Here is a 16360-nt window from a genome sequence, read left to right as displayed (position 1 = left end):
TCCCACACAGTGGTTAAACAAAAAAAATTATTAAAAAAATTAAGGAAATGCAGTAGCAGCGGCAATAATTTGTAAATGCACATATGCAATAACAATCCACATCCACGCCCAAACCACAGCAATGGCCGCCTCAGCCCAACCAGTGCCAGCGGGCGGCAGCTTCGATTTCGATGCTGAGATTGTCTGCCGAATTTGCCTGCGCAGTGTGGCGGTGGGCGAGGAGATGCACTTCATCTACGACGAGGCGCCTGTGGAGCAGGGAGCCAATCTCGTCCAGATACTAAACGAGTGCACGCGCTACACCTGCGACCGATTCGACGACAAGATGCCGCATAAAATGTGCGACCTGTGCATCAAGGCGGCCCGCCACGCCTACCGTTTCAAGCGCGATGCGGAAAAGTCCTATTGCTCGCTGATGACACTACTGGGGCGCACACTCAGCAGCATCAGCAGCGATGTGTGCACTCAAACAGAGCAGGTGGCCCTCCTGCCCTGCGAAATGTGCCACGACCAGTTCCTGAACAGCCTGGAGCTGCGCCTGCACAGGAATAGGGTGCACAAAACAAGAGACAGCGGCACCGGCATCGGCACCAGCACCGGCACCAGTACCAGTCTTAGTGCTAGTGAAGGGGTGGCGGCGGTGGTCCAGCAGCTCAAGTGTAAATTCTGCCCGCAACATTTCCCGCATCTGCGTCAGCTCAGAGCGCATCTAGCACGGTGTCATAACCAAACTGAGCGTCTCCAGTGTCCCCACTGCCAATCAGCCTTCACCCGCAGGGATCACATGCTTCGTCACATACGCAATATACACAAACAAGAGTCAGATAGCACCTGGCCGCTGGAGGACGAGGCGACAATGCAGAGCTCTGCCGGCGATGAGCTCGTTTCGGCCGAGGTCCTGCTCAACGAAGACGAGAATGATGAGGGCGATGCCTATCAGTGCAATATCAATCCCATATCCAGCAATGAGGAAGAGGACGAGGTCAATGACGAGGCCAAGAAAGAGTTGTGGCTGCACATTAAGCCGGAGCCCTGCCTGGAAGCCGAAGATCTTGACCTGAAGCTCGAGAAGAAGCTCCGCCGGCGGAAAGAGAAGACTGAAACCGAGGAGCGGCAAACATCTACCGATGCCGCCGCTGTTAAAGGTGAGCGGCTAAACATTCCTAGAGCATGGATTTAATCAACTTTTCTCCAGATGAACCTTTGCCCAGCACAGAGCCAACTCAGACGACGCTGCACATCAAAGAGGAAAGCCAGCCGGCGGCTGGCAGCGTGGATGAGCCTGAAGGACGGCACGAAGATGAATTCATAGAAGACCCCAGCCGCCCTGGGGGGGAGGAGGATTTGCCTCTCAGTGATGAAGAGGAGGGGGAGGAGGAGGAGGAGGAGGACGAAGAGCAATACGACTTTGGGGATGGGGATGAGGAGAGCGACCTGGATGACGAGGACAACGATGAGGATGATGGAGAAGACGATGATGCCCCTCCAGGAGGCGTAGACAAATCCAAGTTAGATATCATGAGGGATTATCTGAGAAAATCAAAGCCCACAAAGCGACGACGTCGCAACAAACAGAGTGGAGAACCCAATCCGGAGAATCGCTGCGATGTCTGTCAAAGGACGTTCTCCCGCCACTGCCACCTGCTGCGGCACAAGCTCTCTCACCTGGAGAAGAAGCCGCACAGCTGTCCGCAGTGCCCCAAGGCATTTGCACGCAGCGACCATCTGAAGGCCCATGTCCAGAGCCTGCACAGTAACAAGGAGCACAAATGTACCCTATGCGAAGCAGCCTTTGCTCGCCCCGAGGCTCTCGAGCGGCACAAGGTGAGCAAGCATAATGGCGAGGGCCTGGAGGCGGGCAGCGAACTGAAGCTCCAGCTGGCGGAGCACACCTGCGAATACTGCTCGAAGCGTTTCTCCAGCAAAACGTACCTGCGCAAGCACACGCTGCTCCACACCGATTTTCTGTACGCCTGCAAGAGCTGCGAGGAAACCTTCAAGGAGCGCCAGCAGCTGCGCGAGCATGAGAAGAGCCACACTGGTCAGCGTAATTTCCTGTGCTGCATCTGTGGCGATAGCTTTGCCCGCAACGATTACCTGAGGGTGCACATGCGGCGGCATAATGGCGAGAAGCCGTACAAGTGCCGCTACTGTGTGAAGGCCTTTCCCCGGGCCACCGATCTCAAGGTGCACGAGCGGTAAGTGAAGCCTCCTGTCCTCCTGTCCTCCTGTCCTGGCTACAAATGATCCCTCGATGATCGAACCTCTGTTCCTTCCTTCCTTGCTTGCTTCCCTCCAGGTATCACACGGGCACCAAGCCCAATCTGTGCAATACGTGCGGCAAGAGCTTCCATCGGGCCTACAATCTAACCATCCACATGCGCACCCACACGGGCGAGCGGCCGTACAAGTGCGACCAGTGCCCGAAGAGCTTCACACAGAGCAATGACCTCAAGGCCCACATACGTCGGCACACGGGCGAGCGGTACAAGTGTCCGCACTGCGATGCCTACTTCCTGCAGCTGTACAACATGAGGAACCACTGCCTGAGTGCCCACAACAAGCATATCGAAACGAAGACGGGTCGGCTGCAGCGTACAGGTCTCCTCGAGGAAGGCACTCAATCCCATCTGACCACTGTCGTGATGCCCCCCGTTCGCTATCAGTCGTCGGCGTCGACCGGGCAGGATCCCAACCAAATGGAGCAACAAATGGGAGGCCCTGTGGCTGTAATGGGTACGGGAGTCGAGAGCTCGTCAACCACCATCATTCATAACCACTCGCTGCCAGAGGCCGCCTCGGCGTACCATGCCTCGCCCGTGACCACAGGGGCTGTGCCCACAACATCGCCATCGGCCACTCTAGATGGGGCCGCCTATGCACCGGCCCCGGCGCCGCCAACGCCTGTGAATGCAGCACCTTTTGGCGCCTTCAATTTTCCCCCCGTCGTTGTGGGTAAGCTTTAAATGTGTTTCAAGAGCTTGTGCCTTTAAAGCAAATATGTATTTCCTCCTCTCTGCTTGCAGCGCATCTATTGTACAATCATGCTGGTGGCAGCCAGCACAGTCAGAGCGGCAGTGAGACTGGTAAATAGCTGCAAAGCTGCTGCTACTCCCACAGCCACTGGCACTCCATCAGCAGAGCAAACACAACTATTATTCCAGTGCAATCTTATGTTCCCCGCTGTACAGGATTTCAGAGAGACGACTGCATCATGGAAGTTGCTGGGAAGCAACTTTTTTTTGTTTTAGAATTTTATGTGATAAGAACAACTAGTGTAAGAGCCCAGATTACATCACATGGAATGTAGCACAACACACACCACCACCCCCACCCCTCACCCAGTAAATGGATGTATTTTATAAATGCCTATTATTATTATTATCATATTTGGGACAGAATTGCCATAGAAAATGGAACGATCGTAAAGAGAATTACAGACTCTCAAGCGACTTTGAGCAGATGTTTTTGCCCTACACTACACATCTATATTTTTTTTGTTTAATTAACTATTGTCTGCTACTTATATTTATTTAGATAAAAATAATACAGAATTATTCCTCCGAGTTCCATATTATTATTATCTTAGTCCATATTTAGCAGATAACTATTAATGAACTAAATAAATATCCCATATCCCACTCGCATATTATACAGGTCGACAAAATCAAGCTTCTGTTTCACTTTCTGTTTACTGTAGGCCTACATTCGTTTTATAGTATAGAAATTATCTTAGGCCACCATCTAGCTAAGTGGAGGACCTATTTATTTGTATACATTTTTTGTATTTGAGTCCCAAGACCCCCCCAATCAGAGACTTGCAATTTTTCATTCAATTTGTGAATCGTCTCTTCTAAAACATGCACGAAAAAAAAAAAATTCTATAGCATGCATTTATTTTAGTACAGAAAATAAGTGAATGATCGTAAACAAATGATTTCTTATATGATCTTATTTCGTGTGAATCTTTAGAGCTGTTCAATCTGTACAATTGTGCTGTAATTTCACATACAAAATGCACCTTGCATAGCGAAATCGTTTGGCAAAGTGATCGTAAGCGACAAAAACTAAAAGTTATATTCTATTCCAATAGATTATGTTTTAAGGGCTCATTTCGCAACTGATAGGGACGAGACGTTCTTCAAAATCAGTGGCCGCTGCTCTCTTAAAAGTTATTCAAAATTTCTAGAAATATGCCAGTATCTTAGAAAAGCGGCCATCTGTGTAGACCTGCAGCAAACTCACTGTCGTCCCGTATTATTGATCAGGAAGCTAAACCTCTTCTCTTTTCGTCTCCTTCTCTTTGCTTATCATATTTTTACATCTCTGGCTGCCATTGGAATGAGTCTTTTTACTGTAGATAAGCCAACCGAAATGCCTACTCATATTCATGCACATATATTTTACTATTATTATTATTATTATATAAATGTTTAAAGCTACAATGTAGTGGAAACTAGGCGCTATCGGCGAGGCTCGAGTCGGGAAGCAATCATCAACTTTGTGCATTTTGTTGTTGGATTCTCGGTGCCGAGACTCACTCGCGAGGACCTTTTTTCGCACATTTCGCACATATGTATATAAACCCAGTTCTTGAAGGGTATAGGGGTATATTAGGTTTGTGGTGAAGTGGATGTGTGTAACACCCAGAAGGAAGTGTTTTCGACCCCATAAAGTATATGAATAGCATCAATAGCCGAGCCGATGTGCGCCTAGATCGTAGACTCTATAAGAGCTAGATCAACCAAATTTTGTATCCAGACTCCTGTGATATCACACTGTTACAAGTGTATTTCGAAATTTCGCCCCACCCCCTTCCACCTCCACCAAGGACGAAGAGCAAATAGCAATAGCAGATCGGATCATTATTATAGCCAGAAGGAACAAATGGAATTTCAGAGCTTACTCATACTCGCTCTCTCTCTCTCTCTCTGTCTCTCTCTAACACACACCTTTCTCATGCAGTGTGCGTGATAAGGCGGAAGGGAGTAAATTGGAGAAAAAGAGACATATCAAAAACTACCAAGCGGTTCGACCGATTTTTATGGCCCACGCCGCGGATTCTCGAGCTCGAAAAGCACTCACACAGGTGCGTTGCGTACCATACACGGCATGCATTTTGTTTTTGCTTTCTCTTTTCTCACTGGTGCCGGAAAGTGAGATTTTAGAATACAAAAAGTGCTTTCTGGCATCAAAATAACTGTGGAGTATTCCCCAACTCCATCAAGGCCTCAGCGGTTCGGTCAATCCAGTGTTCCTATATTAAGGATAGTTCAAATTCAAATAGACGACTATCTTTTGCTTGTGTGGTTCGGTTGTCCTTCTTGAAGATAATTTTATTTTATTGGGCCAACATCGAAAATAAATGAAACAGAGATAAACAGATAAAGGTACAAAAAATAAAATCAAACATAAAACGCAAATAAAAATTCCAAAATATAGGTACATTTTAGTAGTAATTTCGATAGATAATTCATCGTGGATTCGGCCACATGCGACTTTCACGTGGCGACGGGAGCTTCAATTGATTGCCAAATCGAGGCCTCTCCTCCTGATTGACCGCCTGCTTTGACGGTGTGTTGGCGGCCGACAACACCGAATTGTGGTTTACGAGGACATGGCGAATTCGTGGCACAGCCACGCGATTGCGCTGACGCTGAGCCCCGCCGACGGGCAGCACTGAGGAGCGACTCGTGGGCACAAATTCGTCATAGGAGATCCCGGCTTCGCGGTCATTTTCAGTGGTCTCATCGGTCATATACTCGGAATCGCTGGGCGATCTTGTATCCGGCACCGCTGATTTTGTGCGTGGCTTCTTGTTCGAGCGTGTGCCAAGGCTGCGTCTGCCCAATCCCCCGCTGCGACGCAATGTGTTGTCCAGGACGCGGACCCGCTTTAGTGGCGACTTGGACGCCTTCACTTGGCTGTTGGCCAGCCGCTGTGCGGTAGACGGCGACGGGCGTATCGAATTCAGAGAGCTCATGAGGCTGCGCTTGGCGTTGGGAGTCCGATACCCCGAAGAGCTGGCGGCTGCTGATGGATTCAGTCGCTTGTGCAGATTCCCAGTGCTCTTGGTCATATTGGGAGTGATCAGCTGGATTGTTGGGGTCTTGCGCAACGACATTGTCGAGGTCGACATTGAGGACATGTTCTTCAAAGTTCGGGGCGTGCGAGGGGCCGTTGAACCGGCAGTCGGCGGTGGCATCATCAATTTGCTGCTGCTGCCCGTCCTCGTGGTGGGCGGGGCCTTCTTGCGGGCCGAGCTCTGCTTGGCCTGGCGATAGTTCTCCCATTCGCCAGCCATCAGCTCCAGTATGTTCTCGCCATAAACCAGAAACGGGCCATGCGATTGCGCCTCATAGGCGTGCACCAGTTCAGTGATCTGCTGCTCAATCTTGGGCAGCTTCGAGCTGATGGCTTTGCGTTCCTTTTCCTCTTTAAGGAGCTGGCCGCCACGATTGTTGAAACGATTCGGCTCGTTGGCCTTTGCCTCTAGAGCCTGCATGCGCGACCAAAGTTCTGCACGGCTCTCGTACAGATCGAAAATATCCTTGTTGCACGTGTAGAAGCTCTTCAGATCATCCAGCTCCAGCTCGTGCAGCTCCAACAAGTCTTCGTTGTAATACTTATTGTAGTAGTTGGAGAAACGCTTGCGCTCCTGCTGGCTCTTGAGCGTTAGATCCCACCACTTGCTTATCTCGACGCGCAGCTGCTCGATGAACGTCTTGAGGTTCTGGCTGCGCAGTGCCTGGCAGCGCTGCAGCTCCGAATGGAGGATGTCATAGGTGCGCTGCGTATTCTCGGTGCACTCGCGTACTCGTCGCATGGCGCTCTCGTCCGTCTCCTGGAGGCGATCCCACAGCACGTAGATCTTCTCGCGCATGTCATGGATTTTGGAGCGCAGCTCCTGGATCTGCTCGGCATAACTGTTGCGCATCTGCCGCAGCCGCTCAAGTGTCTCTGGTGTTAGATTGTGGCTCAAATCGTTCAGTAGGCGATCCTCTGCATCGGTCTGGGGCATCAGCTCGAGCATCTTCATGTCATGCTTGATGGCCTTGCGCAGCTGGTCCAGCTCCGTCTGGCGCACTGCGCGCTGAGAGCGCAGGTTGTCGAGATGGTCGCGAAAGCCGTCCATCTCATCGGGCAGGGGCAGCGGGTCCGCCAGTAGAGGGAGCGGCAGTGCGCCCAGCTCTTCGCAGAGCTGCTCCTGCTGGAGCAACAGCTCCCCGATCTCCGCCCGACGTTTCGAGAGCTCCTCGCGCAGATGCTCAATGCTTTTGTCCAGCTTCAGCTGCCATATGATCAGTGGCACATCGTCGGGCCTCTCACCAATGTCCACCGTCTCATGGAGGAGTCGGGTGAGGTCGGTGGCCTCGGCTCGGAGTGCTGCTATGTCATCCAGGATGGCCGCCTGCTTCTCCCGCGACTCGGTCAGCAGATCCGTATAGAAATTATCCGCGTGCGCCTTGAGTTTGTGCAGAAAGTCTTTGCATGTCTTCGGCTCGAACATGAGGGACCACATTGAATGGAGCTGCTCCACATGCTCGCCAGTCATCTCAAGGATCTCTCCCTTGATGGAGGTTGGGTCAACCATAGCCAATAGGAATGGGTCTTGTATTCGCGAATGGAAGGAATTTATGTGATGTGTGCAGGATTTCAATTGCACAATGTGTTGCTCAAATGCCTCCGCACAGATAATTGACGCCTCTCGTGTTGGCACAAATTGCACAATGAAAATTTTGTGTGCTTGATTTGCCTCATGCCTCAAAGCACAAAACAAGTTGATTCTGATTGACGTGCGGCCAAAAAAACACCAACTATATATTGAAAATAAGTTCCTTCAAGGTTTTCCAGTTGTAAAGATAATTTAGGATGAGAAATGTGTTTACTAAAGCAGAATGCCACCGCACAGACGCGAATGACGCCAGACAAAATTTCGGTAAATTCAAAATGAAATGGCGGCGGCTGCAGTGCTGCCACCCGATTTTTAATATTGCTATTCATGGTGAATGGCAGATACTGAAAAAAGTGTGGCCATCGATAAAATACCGCTTTCTGCCAATTATTAGATGGCAGTACCAATGAAACAAAAAGAAACGAAGCCGGCTAGGGAAAATTGGCTTACATACGAAAGTATTATTAATTCTAAAAATTAGTGAATTAACAGTGATTGTATTCATTATGGAAAAAAAAACCAAGAACTGTTTGGTATTTTGCAAAGGTGTCTTAAATATTGAAATGTGCGTGTGGTGTGTGACCCGACCAAGAAGACAAATTGCCAAGGAACATGCTACAAAGCAGGATCGGCAAAGTTTACTTGCTGGCGTAATTATTTTTGTTTGTTAATAAGCTATAACAGTATGTATCAGTCAAAAAATAATATAAAAAAGTAGTTAAAATGCCGTTGAATTTTTGAACAAATGGCTGCCAGACCTGGCCGTTTAGAAGGCCGCTCTGCAAATATACTAAAAAAAAAATAAAAATACTTCAAGCTCGGTCACACCGAGCTCGGACTGCATCCCTCGAAAAATTGACAGCAAATTTTTGCTTACCTGTGTGAAAAAAGTAAATTTTCGTGCAATTTTTGTAGGAGTTTTTGTGTTTGCAAAAGCGTGCATGGCTCAGTAGTGTTTTAAAAATGCACTAAATAAATTTTCAATATGGTTTAATCGAGTCACGGAATGTGGGAACAATCGTTGTTCTACTTCTCTAAATAACACACGCATACAAAGACACGCCGCCGAGTGTCAACAGCTGCCCTGGCCCTGGCCGCCCGCCGTCAAAATGTCGGACATTAAGTAAGTAGCCTGCACAAGGGGGAAAATTCAAGTGTGAAGAGGAGCCGCAGTCGATTAATTGATTATCAAATGTCCCATATCTCAGTAAAAAAGAAAAGTTCCCAGCTAGCGAATGTGAGCGTGTGTTTGGTGAAAGGAGGGCCTAAAGGATGAGGTCTTGATGTTCCTCTATGTATAACACATTCAAGGTGTTTTTGTGAGAGTGCGTGGGTGTGTGTGGGTGCAGGAGTGTGTGCAGAAGTTAGTGGAATCTCATGTCCGTCCCAACAAATGCAATGAGTTTTGTTGTTTTTTTTTTGTTTATTTTTCTTTTATTTATAAAAGTAACTATAAAACGGGACTTTATTTAATATTAAAATTGACATGTGTGTGTGTGTGTGGGGGGGCTGCGGAGGACGATACTCCTTGAAGATGATTTTCAATTAAACCTATTCTGGAATTTGCAGCGATGATTTGCTTAACTACGAACTGGGCGACGACATCGATGATCAGGCCTTGCTTGGTGCCGATGAGGATGAGCTGCTCCTCTCGGATGAAGGTAAGTTGCAGTCCCGTCCAGTCCCGGCCAGGCTATCCGGCAAACACTGAAATGTGGAGATAATAATCGAATCGGATCTATTACAGAGCTGGAAAAAGATGTCACTAGCGAGGTGAAGCAACAAATGCGCGCCGAGGCCGAGGAATGGGCCCAGGAGCAACTGCGTCAGCATGAGCGCAAGCAAAAAGCACAGTCAGCCGCCTCAGTTGAGGCAGCAGCATCAGCGCCCGTAGCAGAAGCAGCAGCAACAACAGCAGCTGCAGTAGCTGATGTGGAAACTAAACCCTCCATTGTGGCCGCAAAGGTTTCCACATCGACGCAAAGTCCAACTACCGTGGTGGCTCCTGCCCCAAGCGTCCAGACAGACGACACAGTAGTCGCTGTAGTTGCGGAAACCACTCCCCCGACAGCAGTGGCTGACGAGAAGGTTACAGAAGAGAAAAGCGCGGAACAAGTGCAGCCACAGTCAAAGAAGGAAGCCACGCCACCCACTCAGCCGAGTGGCAGTAGCAAGGCCAGCGCCAGTGCCAAGGCCAGCACAACTACTAGCATCAGCACCAAAGAGACATCATCCAGAGATGCTGGGGATTCTACAGCCAAGCAGAGCGAGGCAGATAGTGAGAGTGAACCCGGACTGGGGCTGGGAACTTCTTCTTTGCTGGCCTCATCCCAGGAGAGCCTGCCCAGTGGCAGTTCTGCCTCCGAGCTGGCCGATCTGCGTGAGGATGAGGAGGAGCGTGAGGAGCGCACCAACTACAAGACTGGCAGTGAGCGGGTCGAAAGCAGTCACAGGCAGCATCAGGAGCAGTCCCATTCGATGTCGCCATTTCAGCAGCATCAGCAAATGCAGAGGCGACACCAAAACCATTCAGGTAAGGGTCCACGTCAGGAAGTGCCATGTCCCTGAATGAAACTACAAAATAATCGATTTACAGACAAATCACGAGTGGGAGGCGGTGGACGATTCATGCACGGCCAGCAGCAACAGCCGCAGAATCAAATGGGAAAACCGCTGAGAGGGATGGGCGGCGCACGTCATCACCTGCTGCGCAATCCCACGCCCATGTTCGGGGTAATGCAACAGCAGCAGCAGCAGCGCATGGGAATGTCCGGGATGCCGCCGCCACAGCAACGATACGGCATGCCGGGTAAGGCTTCTGTTCCATCCCTCCCCCCCCCAAACCACATCCAACCATATCCATGCATCCATGCGACAGCAAAGGATTGACAAGCCTCCTTCTCAAACATTTGTTAAATTGTTAAATTCCAGGACAATATCCGCCAAACCAGCCTCCGAACCAGTCACAACAACAACAAGCGTCGAACCCACAACAACAACAGCAACAACATAATGCTCCTGCCTCCCCCCTACTCAATCCCTCGCACATGATGCACCACAATCACAATCCAAATGGAGGGATACCGCCGCATCTGCTGCCGCATCCGCATGAGCAAGTGCGCGTTGGTCTACTGCAGCCACCGATGGCGTATGCCCCCCAACAGGGCGGCTATCGAAATGGGGCACTGCTGGGTCCGGGTCCACCACTCCTGCCGCCAACTGGAATGCGTCCGCCACTGTATCGCAATGCTGGCCCGCCGCCATCTGGCTATGGCGGCTATGGCGATCACGGCCATCCGCCACCACAACATCCGCCACAGTTTATGCGGCCGCACAATGGCTGGAGGCCGCAGGGGGACGGCGCTCGCATGCCCCGTCCCCCGCTGCAGGCATTGCCACCACACATGATGCCAGGAGCGCCGCCCAACTATCCAAATGGGATGGTGGGAATGCGCGGGCCACCGCCTCAGCAGCAGCAGCAGCAGCAGCAGGTCCAGCAACAGCAGCAGCCGCCACCGCCTCAGCCAGTGCGGTCACCACAGCAACAGCAGCAGCAGCAACAGCCTAATCCTAATCAGCAACAACAGCAGCAGCCACAACCAAACGGCCCACCGCCACAACAGGGCGGTGGTCCAGCGGCTATACCGCGGGTCAGCAAGGTGCTGATCAATCCGAATTTCAAGGGCGGCGTCGAGGCAGCCACCAACAAGTTCATCAAGGAGACGCACTTCATGCCGGCCATCAACAGTGATGCGGAGCTGCTGCGTCAGCAGGAGGAGTTCATCAATAAGAATCGTCAGTACTTTGAGAAGCGGCGAATGGAGCGTTCCCCGCCGCCGGCTGGCTCCAGCTCGAGCTCTGTGGCACCCTCCTCCTCGGCCCAGGCTGGGGAGAGGAGACGCAGTCGTAGCCGCAGTCGTTCCCGTGGCCGCAGCTATTCGCCCACCAAGCGTGCCGAAAGGGACCGCGAAAGGGAGCGGGAGAGGGAGCGGGAGCGAGAGCGTGACCGGGAACGAGAGCGCGAACGGGAACAACGGTATGCGACGGCCAATCGCCCAGTGGGAAACCGTGGATTCCGACGTGTTGCTAGCCGCGATCGAGACGAGAATCGCAGTGGAGCGGGCGGCGCACCAGGAAGTGCCCCAGCACCCAGTGCCGGTGGAGGTGGAGGTGGCGGTGGCGGTGGCGGTACTGTTGTGCCATCCAAGAGACGTCGCAGCGGCTCGAACGGCTCTGTGAATCGTAACCCCTTTTCGGGTGAGCCACGCGGCCGACCCTCGGACATTGGCGGTGGTCGAACCGCTGTCAGTGGAAAAGTAAGATCCAACGAAAGAGAAAAACCCTTGGCTTTCCTCTAACCGATTCGCTCTTCCGTCTTGTAGGCCAGCGAGGAGGATGAGGAGACTCGCATCTACCGCCTGGAGATCGAGAAGCAGAAGCAGCTGCGGGAGAAAATTCTGCGCGACAAGGAGCTGAAGCGTAGGCGCGCGGCCGAGGAGAAGCTACATGAGGTAAGTGCCACATCCCAGACCTAAAGCAGCCTCAATCAATTTTGGTGTATTGGAATACCCAGTACACAGTCAGGGTGAATGTTTTATTTGAGAGACGGAAAGAACCAACAAGAAAACATAAACAACTTTTTAGGAAAAGCGCGCTGAACAGCTAATTTCACCAGGCCGTGAAGAGAAGGAGGCACCTGGTGCGGGAGCGGCACCACCACAAAAGCAACGTCCGGCAGCCGGCAGCCACGAGCGCAAGGTAATCTCCCTGAAAAGGCGCGAAGACCAGGACCCGGCAGGGGGCAATGGCAACGTCAACAGCGGGCGCAGCAGCAGACAGCAGCAACACCAACAGCAAACATCATCGGCGGCGCCCGCTCGTAAGCAACTGACCGCGGCCAAAATAGCGCCGGAGGCTAAGAGGAGTATAACCGAGCACCTGGCGCCCACCCCTAAGCCGCAGCAGCAGCAGCACCAGCACGGATCGGCAGCGGCTGCCGCCCAAGCAAGATCGAGTGGAGGCGGAGGTGGAGCTGGTTCTGGTACTGGTGGTGCGACACCGCCCACTACGTGCAAGCCACGCGATATGCTGCGTCTGGGCACGCCCAGCGACGATGAGGTTGAGCTTGACTACGATGACGATGAACTGATGCTGGATGAGGAGGATCGCCTTTTGGCCACACCCTCGCCACCACCACCGCAGCATCAGAACCAGCATCAGCATCAGCATAAGGCGAGCAGCAAGCGCTCGGCCACGCCCGAAATGTTGGTGGTGAAACGCACTCAGAAATCTGCTCGCGGTGGCAACTCGTCGTCAACGGGCAGCTTTGGCTCCTCCCATAGGCGGGTGGTGTTGAAGCCCACCAGCAATGGCAGCGGCGGCGGCGGCGGCGGTGGAGGAGATCACCAGCAGTCTTCGCATGGCAGGCAGCGGGATAGGCGACAGCGTGGGGATGACCATATACTGCAGAGGAAAGGGAGCAACGCGGGAGGCGGTAGCTCAGGAGGAGGCGGAGGCATCTTTGAGCGTCTGGAGAAGCGGAAGGCAGCATCCTCTGGAGGAAGCGGCGGCGGCGGTCACAAGCAGCGAGGCCGAGGGCCGGCCCGTATTGTACTCAAGCACGATTGAGGATTGCAGAAGACGGATTAAGGCAGCAAAGCTAGGATTAAGCTCAAAATTCAAATTGTAAAAGATAAATCGTTTTTTTTTCTATATAAATTCTGCGGATGATAAATGTTGCAGATAATGTTAGATTTTAAGCTCTAAAGTTGCAACACTTACAATTGTTTATAGGTAGATGTTAAGCCTTATGTTCGTGTATACGTTAAGCATATACATATACATATACATATACATATACATATACATATATATTTGCGCATACATATTATTTATAATACAAATATATATTGTATCTATTTACATAGATATAGAGATATTCAATTAGAATTTAAGTGTAAAGATCGTAAAACTATGACTAAAACGTGCTTCGTTTTCTTAACAACAACAACAAAAAAAAAAACAATTGTATTTATACTTAGAATTAAGAGTATGGGATATGCTTAAAGCTTGACCTGGAACATCAGCAAAAAAAAACGAAAAAGAGAGATAGCAAAGAAAAAATAACAAACAAATACAAATTTAGTGGAATGCAAACAAGACCATTGAAATGAATATATATATATATACATATATGTATGTATGTATTTATATATATATAAATCATAAAGGATATATGTATATATATAGGTAGTGTAATTAAAGTTTAGTTGCGAATGAGTGTCCCGTTCAAACAAATAGCTTCAATGAGATGTAGTCAGAGATGACTCTTACCGTCGCTTTGAACTAATTATGGAAAATTAAATTCAAATAGAACCCCGGCTGTAATCAGATGCGGCATTGTCTATTCTGATACTTTTTGTTATTGTAATTTTTTTTAATGTGTTGTTTTTTGTTTAGATTGTGTGTTTGCGTGTTTGTCCAATATAAATTGTAGCAAATAAGTCGAAACCATAAACCTGTAAGAAAAAAAGTACCCATAACAACTGGAATATTGAGCCCTAACTCTAGATTTACTAAAACTAAACTACACCCGAAGCTAAAGCTCTTGAATAATTGTTAAATGAGAGCTCGATCCCATCACAACCCATCCATTCTCCACCATTTTCATGTCCACTCTATATTCGCAGAGGAAAACTTACATTTACTAAATATATACCCCTTTAAGCGAGAGTCTTTGAGAGCCTTTAAGTCCAATCCAAGGACCACAGCCATAAACGACATTTACTATTCTTGTTAAATTATTACCACATAAAATCCACACGACACACAAACACAAAAAACTACACTACACTACACATATATTGAAACCGCTGAGAGACGTGTGAGAACTTTGATAATAGGCACGAAAACGTGTGTATATTTAAGCGAGGATTCAAGAGAAAAATAAGTTAATCCCATTCGAGCCTTAACGATAAGCTCCGATAAGTAAAGGATGTTAAAGAGTCGGAGGATGTATTGAAGCACCGAGATGAGATCGCAACGAGATAACCGGATAAAATGTAAACAAAGATATGAAAAGCAATGCAAAGATACATATACATACATATATTATGCCTACCTGTAACAATACACACAATACAGAATGCCGATATAATCTAATCAAAGTGAATCCTAAGGCGAAAAATGTAGGCAGTAGGAGCAGCAGTAGCTGGTTCCTCGGTTTGTTATTGTAACTTCTTGTCCTTGAGATGCTTTGTTTGAAATTTTATTAATGTGACACATATATCCACATATTACAAACATATGTATATGTAGATATAGAGATATGTATATGGAAGACAGTACACAAAGAAAGCTCGCAAAAGATTATTCAATTGGAATACGAAAGCGCATGCAAAAATAAATGAAACGGTATCGTATATGCATAGATACGTATATACGTATATAGCTCTAGTAATCGTAATGCTACACAATATGATAATATATGAATTAATAAAAAACAAATTATATTACATGCATACGTAAAAAACATGCAACCGCATAACTGTATAAAACATCTTAAGTTATTCCACGCCACGTGATTCTAGCTTTTTAAGAACAAAAAGACATAACTGAACAAAACCGAACCCACACTCGAAGTGGAATATACATAGTACATAACGAACATTGCAAAAGTAACGATTCCAATCCAATCCAAGCAAATCCGAGTCTGTGATTATTTTTATATTATTCTTATTATTACGCATAAACTACTACTACTACTACTACTACTACTATATTACTCTATGACATTAACTACTCGTAGCTATCCCTTAGACCGACACAACACACAGTCCCGCAATATACTATGTTTTTGTTTGTTTCTTCCCCCGACAACCCAACCACCAATCCACCTTTTAAGATCTGATACCTTATTGTTTTGTACACATCTATCATCTATGAAACTAGATACTAAGTGCGTCGCATAACTAGTACAATCTATGACACGAATCACACGTCCAGGCACCCAGTCTGCGTGTGACTCTTATGTATCTACTTAGCTGTAAGTCGCCTTTTTGGGGAGGGGGGATGGGTGGGGGCCTTCTATACACTATCTATCCAACACACTACACATTTCACCAGCTTCCTACAATTAGAGCTCTCTATTCATATCTATTCATACAATCCATGTACTTACCATACCATACACTTCTGTATAGTTAAGAACGTAGGCAGACATACAACTCGATGTTACTCTACTAGTCAAGTGAGTGTGTCCGTGCGTATGCGTGTGTGCGTGTGTGTTTTGCATACCCCCGATGTCTGCACGAACTTAATCGTATATTTATTATAATTTTAAGATACTCGTATCTACTATATGCATACATACACCTACGACACACACACCTAGATATTTTTGTTGTTTAGTTAGTTTTAGCAAAATGATTTTTTGTTTTTGTTAAAGTTTGTAACCTAATTATGTTTATAATTGTTGTAACCTCATCCCATACCCCTACTCCCACTCCTGCAGTCCATCAAGAATTGCTCGCCAGTGAAAGCGTAACTGTACCCCTACACACAATCTCAAGCCATCCCTTTCATATTCACTCACACACTCTATCGCTATCTTTTTCTCTTCTGCGCTCCGCTCGCCCGATGCCTACTCGCTCTGTCCCCACCACCAATACACCTACACCTGCACCT

The 16360-nt window shown here is 48.6% G+C and overlaps 3 protein-coding genes across 3 annotated transcripts; 2 read left to right on the top strand and 1 right to left on the bottom strand.

The window, feature by feature from the left end:
• Positions 1–44: 44 nt before the first annotated feature.
• On the top strand, positions 45–3389 carry LOC6596898 (zinc finger protein 677). The gene is made up of 4 exons (XM_026994093.1): positions 45–1145; positions 1196–2198; positions 2300–2955; positions 3027–3389. The coding sequence occupies exons 1-4, from the start codon at positions 122–124 to the stop codon at positions 3092–3094; spliced, it is 2751 nt and encodes a 916-aa protein (XP_026849894.1). The 5' UTR covers positions 45–121; the 3' UTR covers positions 3095–3389.
• Positions 3390–5310: 1921 nt separating this feature from the next.
• Positions 5311–7830, bottom strand: LOC6596899 (protein regulator of cytokinesis 1). Its single transcript, XM_026994094.1, has one exon. The coding sequence runs from the start codon at positions 7592–7594 to the stop codon at positions 5474–5476; it is 2121 nt and encodes a 706-aa protein (XP_026849895.1). The 5' UTR covers positions 7595–7830; the 3' UTR covers positions 5311–5473.
• Positions 7831–8653: 823 nt separating this feature from the next.
• Positions 8654–13507, top strand: LOC6596900 (trithorax group protein osa). The gene is made up of 7 exons (XM_026994095.1): positions 8654–8798; positions 9245–9336; positions 9423–10208; positions 10272–10484; positions 10607–11991; positions 12058–12186; positions 12320–13507. The coding sequence occupies exons 1-7, from the start codon at positions 8785–8787 to the stop codon at positions 13301–13303; spliced, it is 3603 nt and encodes a 1200-aa protein (XP_026849896.1). The 5' UTR covers positions 8654–8784; the 3' UTR covers positions 13304–13507.
• Positions 13508–16360: the final 2853 nt, after the last annotated feature.

This window comes from Drosophila persimilis, unplaced genomic scaffold (assembly GCF_003286085.1).
Source record: "Drosophila persimilis strain 14011-0111.01,24,50 unplaced genomic scaffold, DperRS2 tig00001237-arrow-arrow-pilon, whole genome shotgun sequence".
In the NCBI taxonomy this organism is placed as follows: domain Eukaryota; kingdom Metazoa; phylum Arthropoda; class Insecta; order Diptera; family Drosophilidae; genus Drosophila; species Drosophila persimilis.
Note: the sequence above shows the minus strand (reverse complement) of the source record. Positions and strands in the feature narration are given on the sequence as shown.

Bases quoted from the DNA above. Each gene is read 5' to 3' on its own strand.
- LOC6596898 (XM_026994093.1), top strand. From the start codon at position 122: ATGGCCGCCTCAGCCCAACCAGTGCCAGCGGGCGGCAGCTTCGATTTC. The intron at 2,199-2,299 runs GTAAGTGAAGCC...GCTTCCCTCCAG, and splicing joins GATCTCAAGGTGCACGAGCG to GTATCACACGGGCACCAAGC. The intron at 2,956-3,026 runs GTAAGCTTTAAA...CTCTGCTTGCAG, and splicing joins TTTTCCCCCCGTCGTTGTGG to CGCATCTATTGTACAATCAT.
- LOC6596899 (XM_026994094.1), bottom strand. From the start codon at position 7,594: ATGGTTGACCCAACCTCCATCAAGGGAGAGATCCTTGAGATGACTGGC.
- LOC6596900 (XM_026994095.1), top strand. The intron at 9,337-9,422 runs GTAAGTTGCAGT...GATCTATTACAG, and splicing joins GCTGCTCCTCTCGGATGAAG to AGCTGGAAAAAGATGTCACT. The intron at 12,187-12,319 runs GTAAGTGCCACA...ACAACTTTTTAG, and splicing joins CCGAGGAGAAGCTACATGAG to GAAAAGCGCGCTGAACAGCT.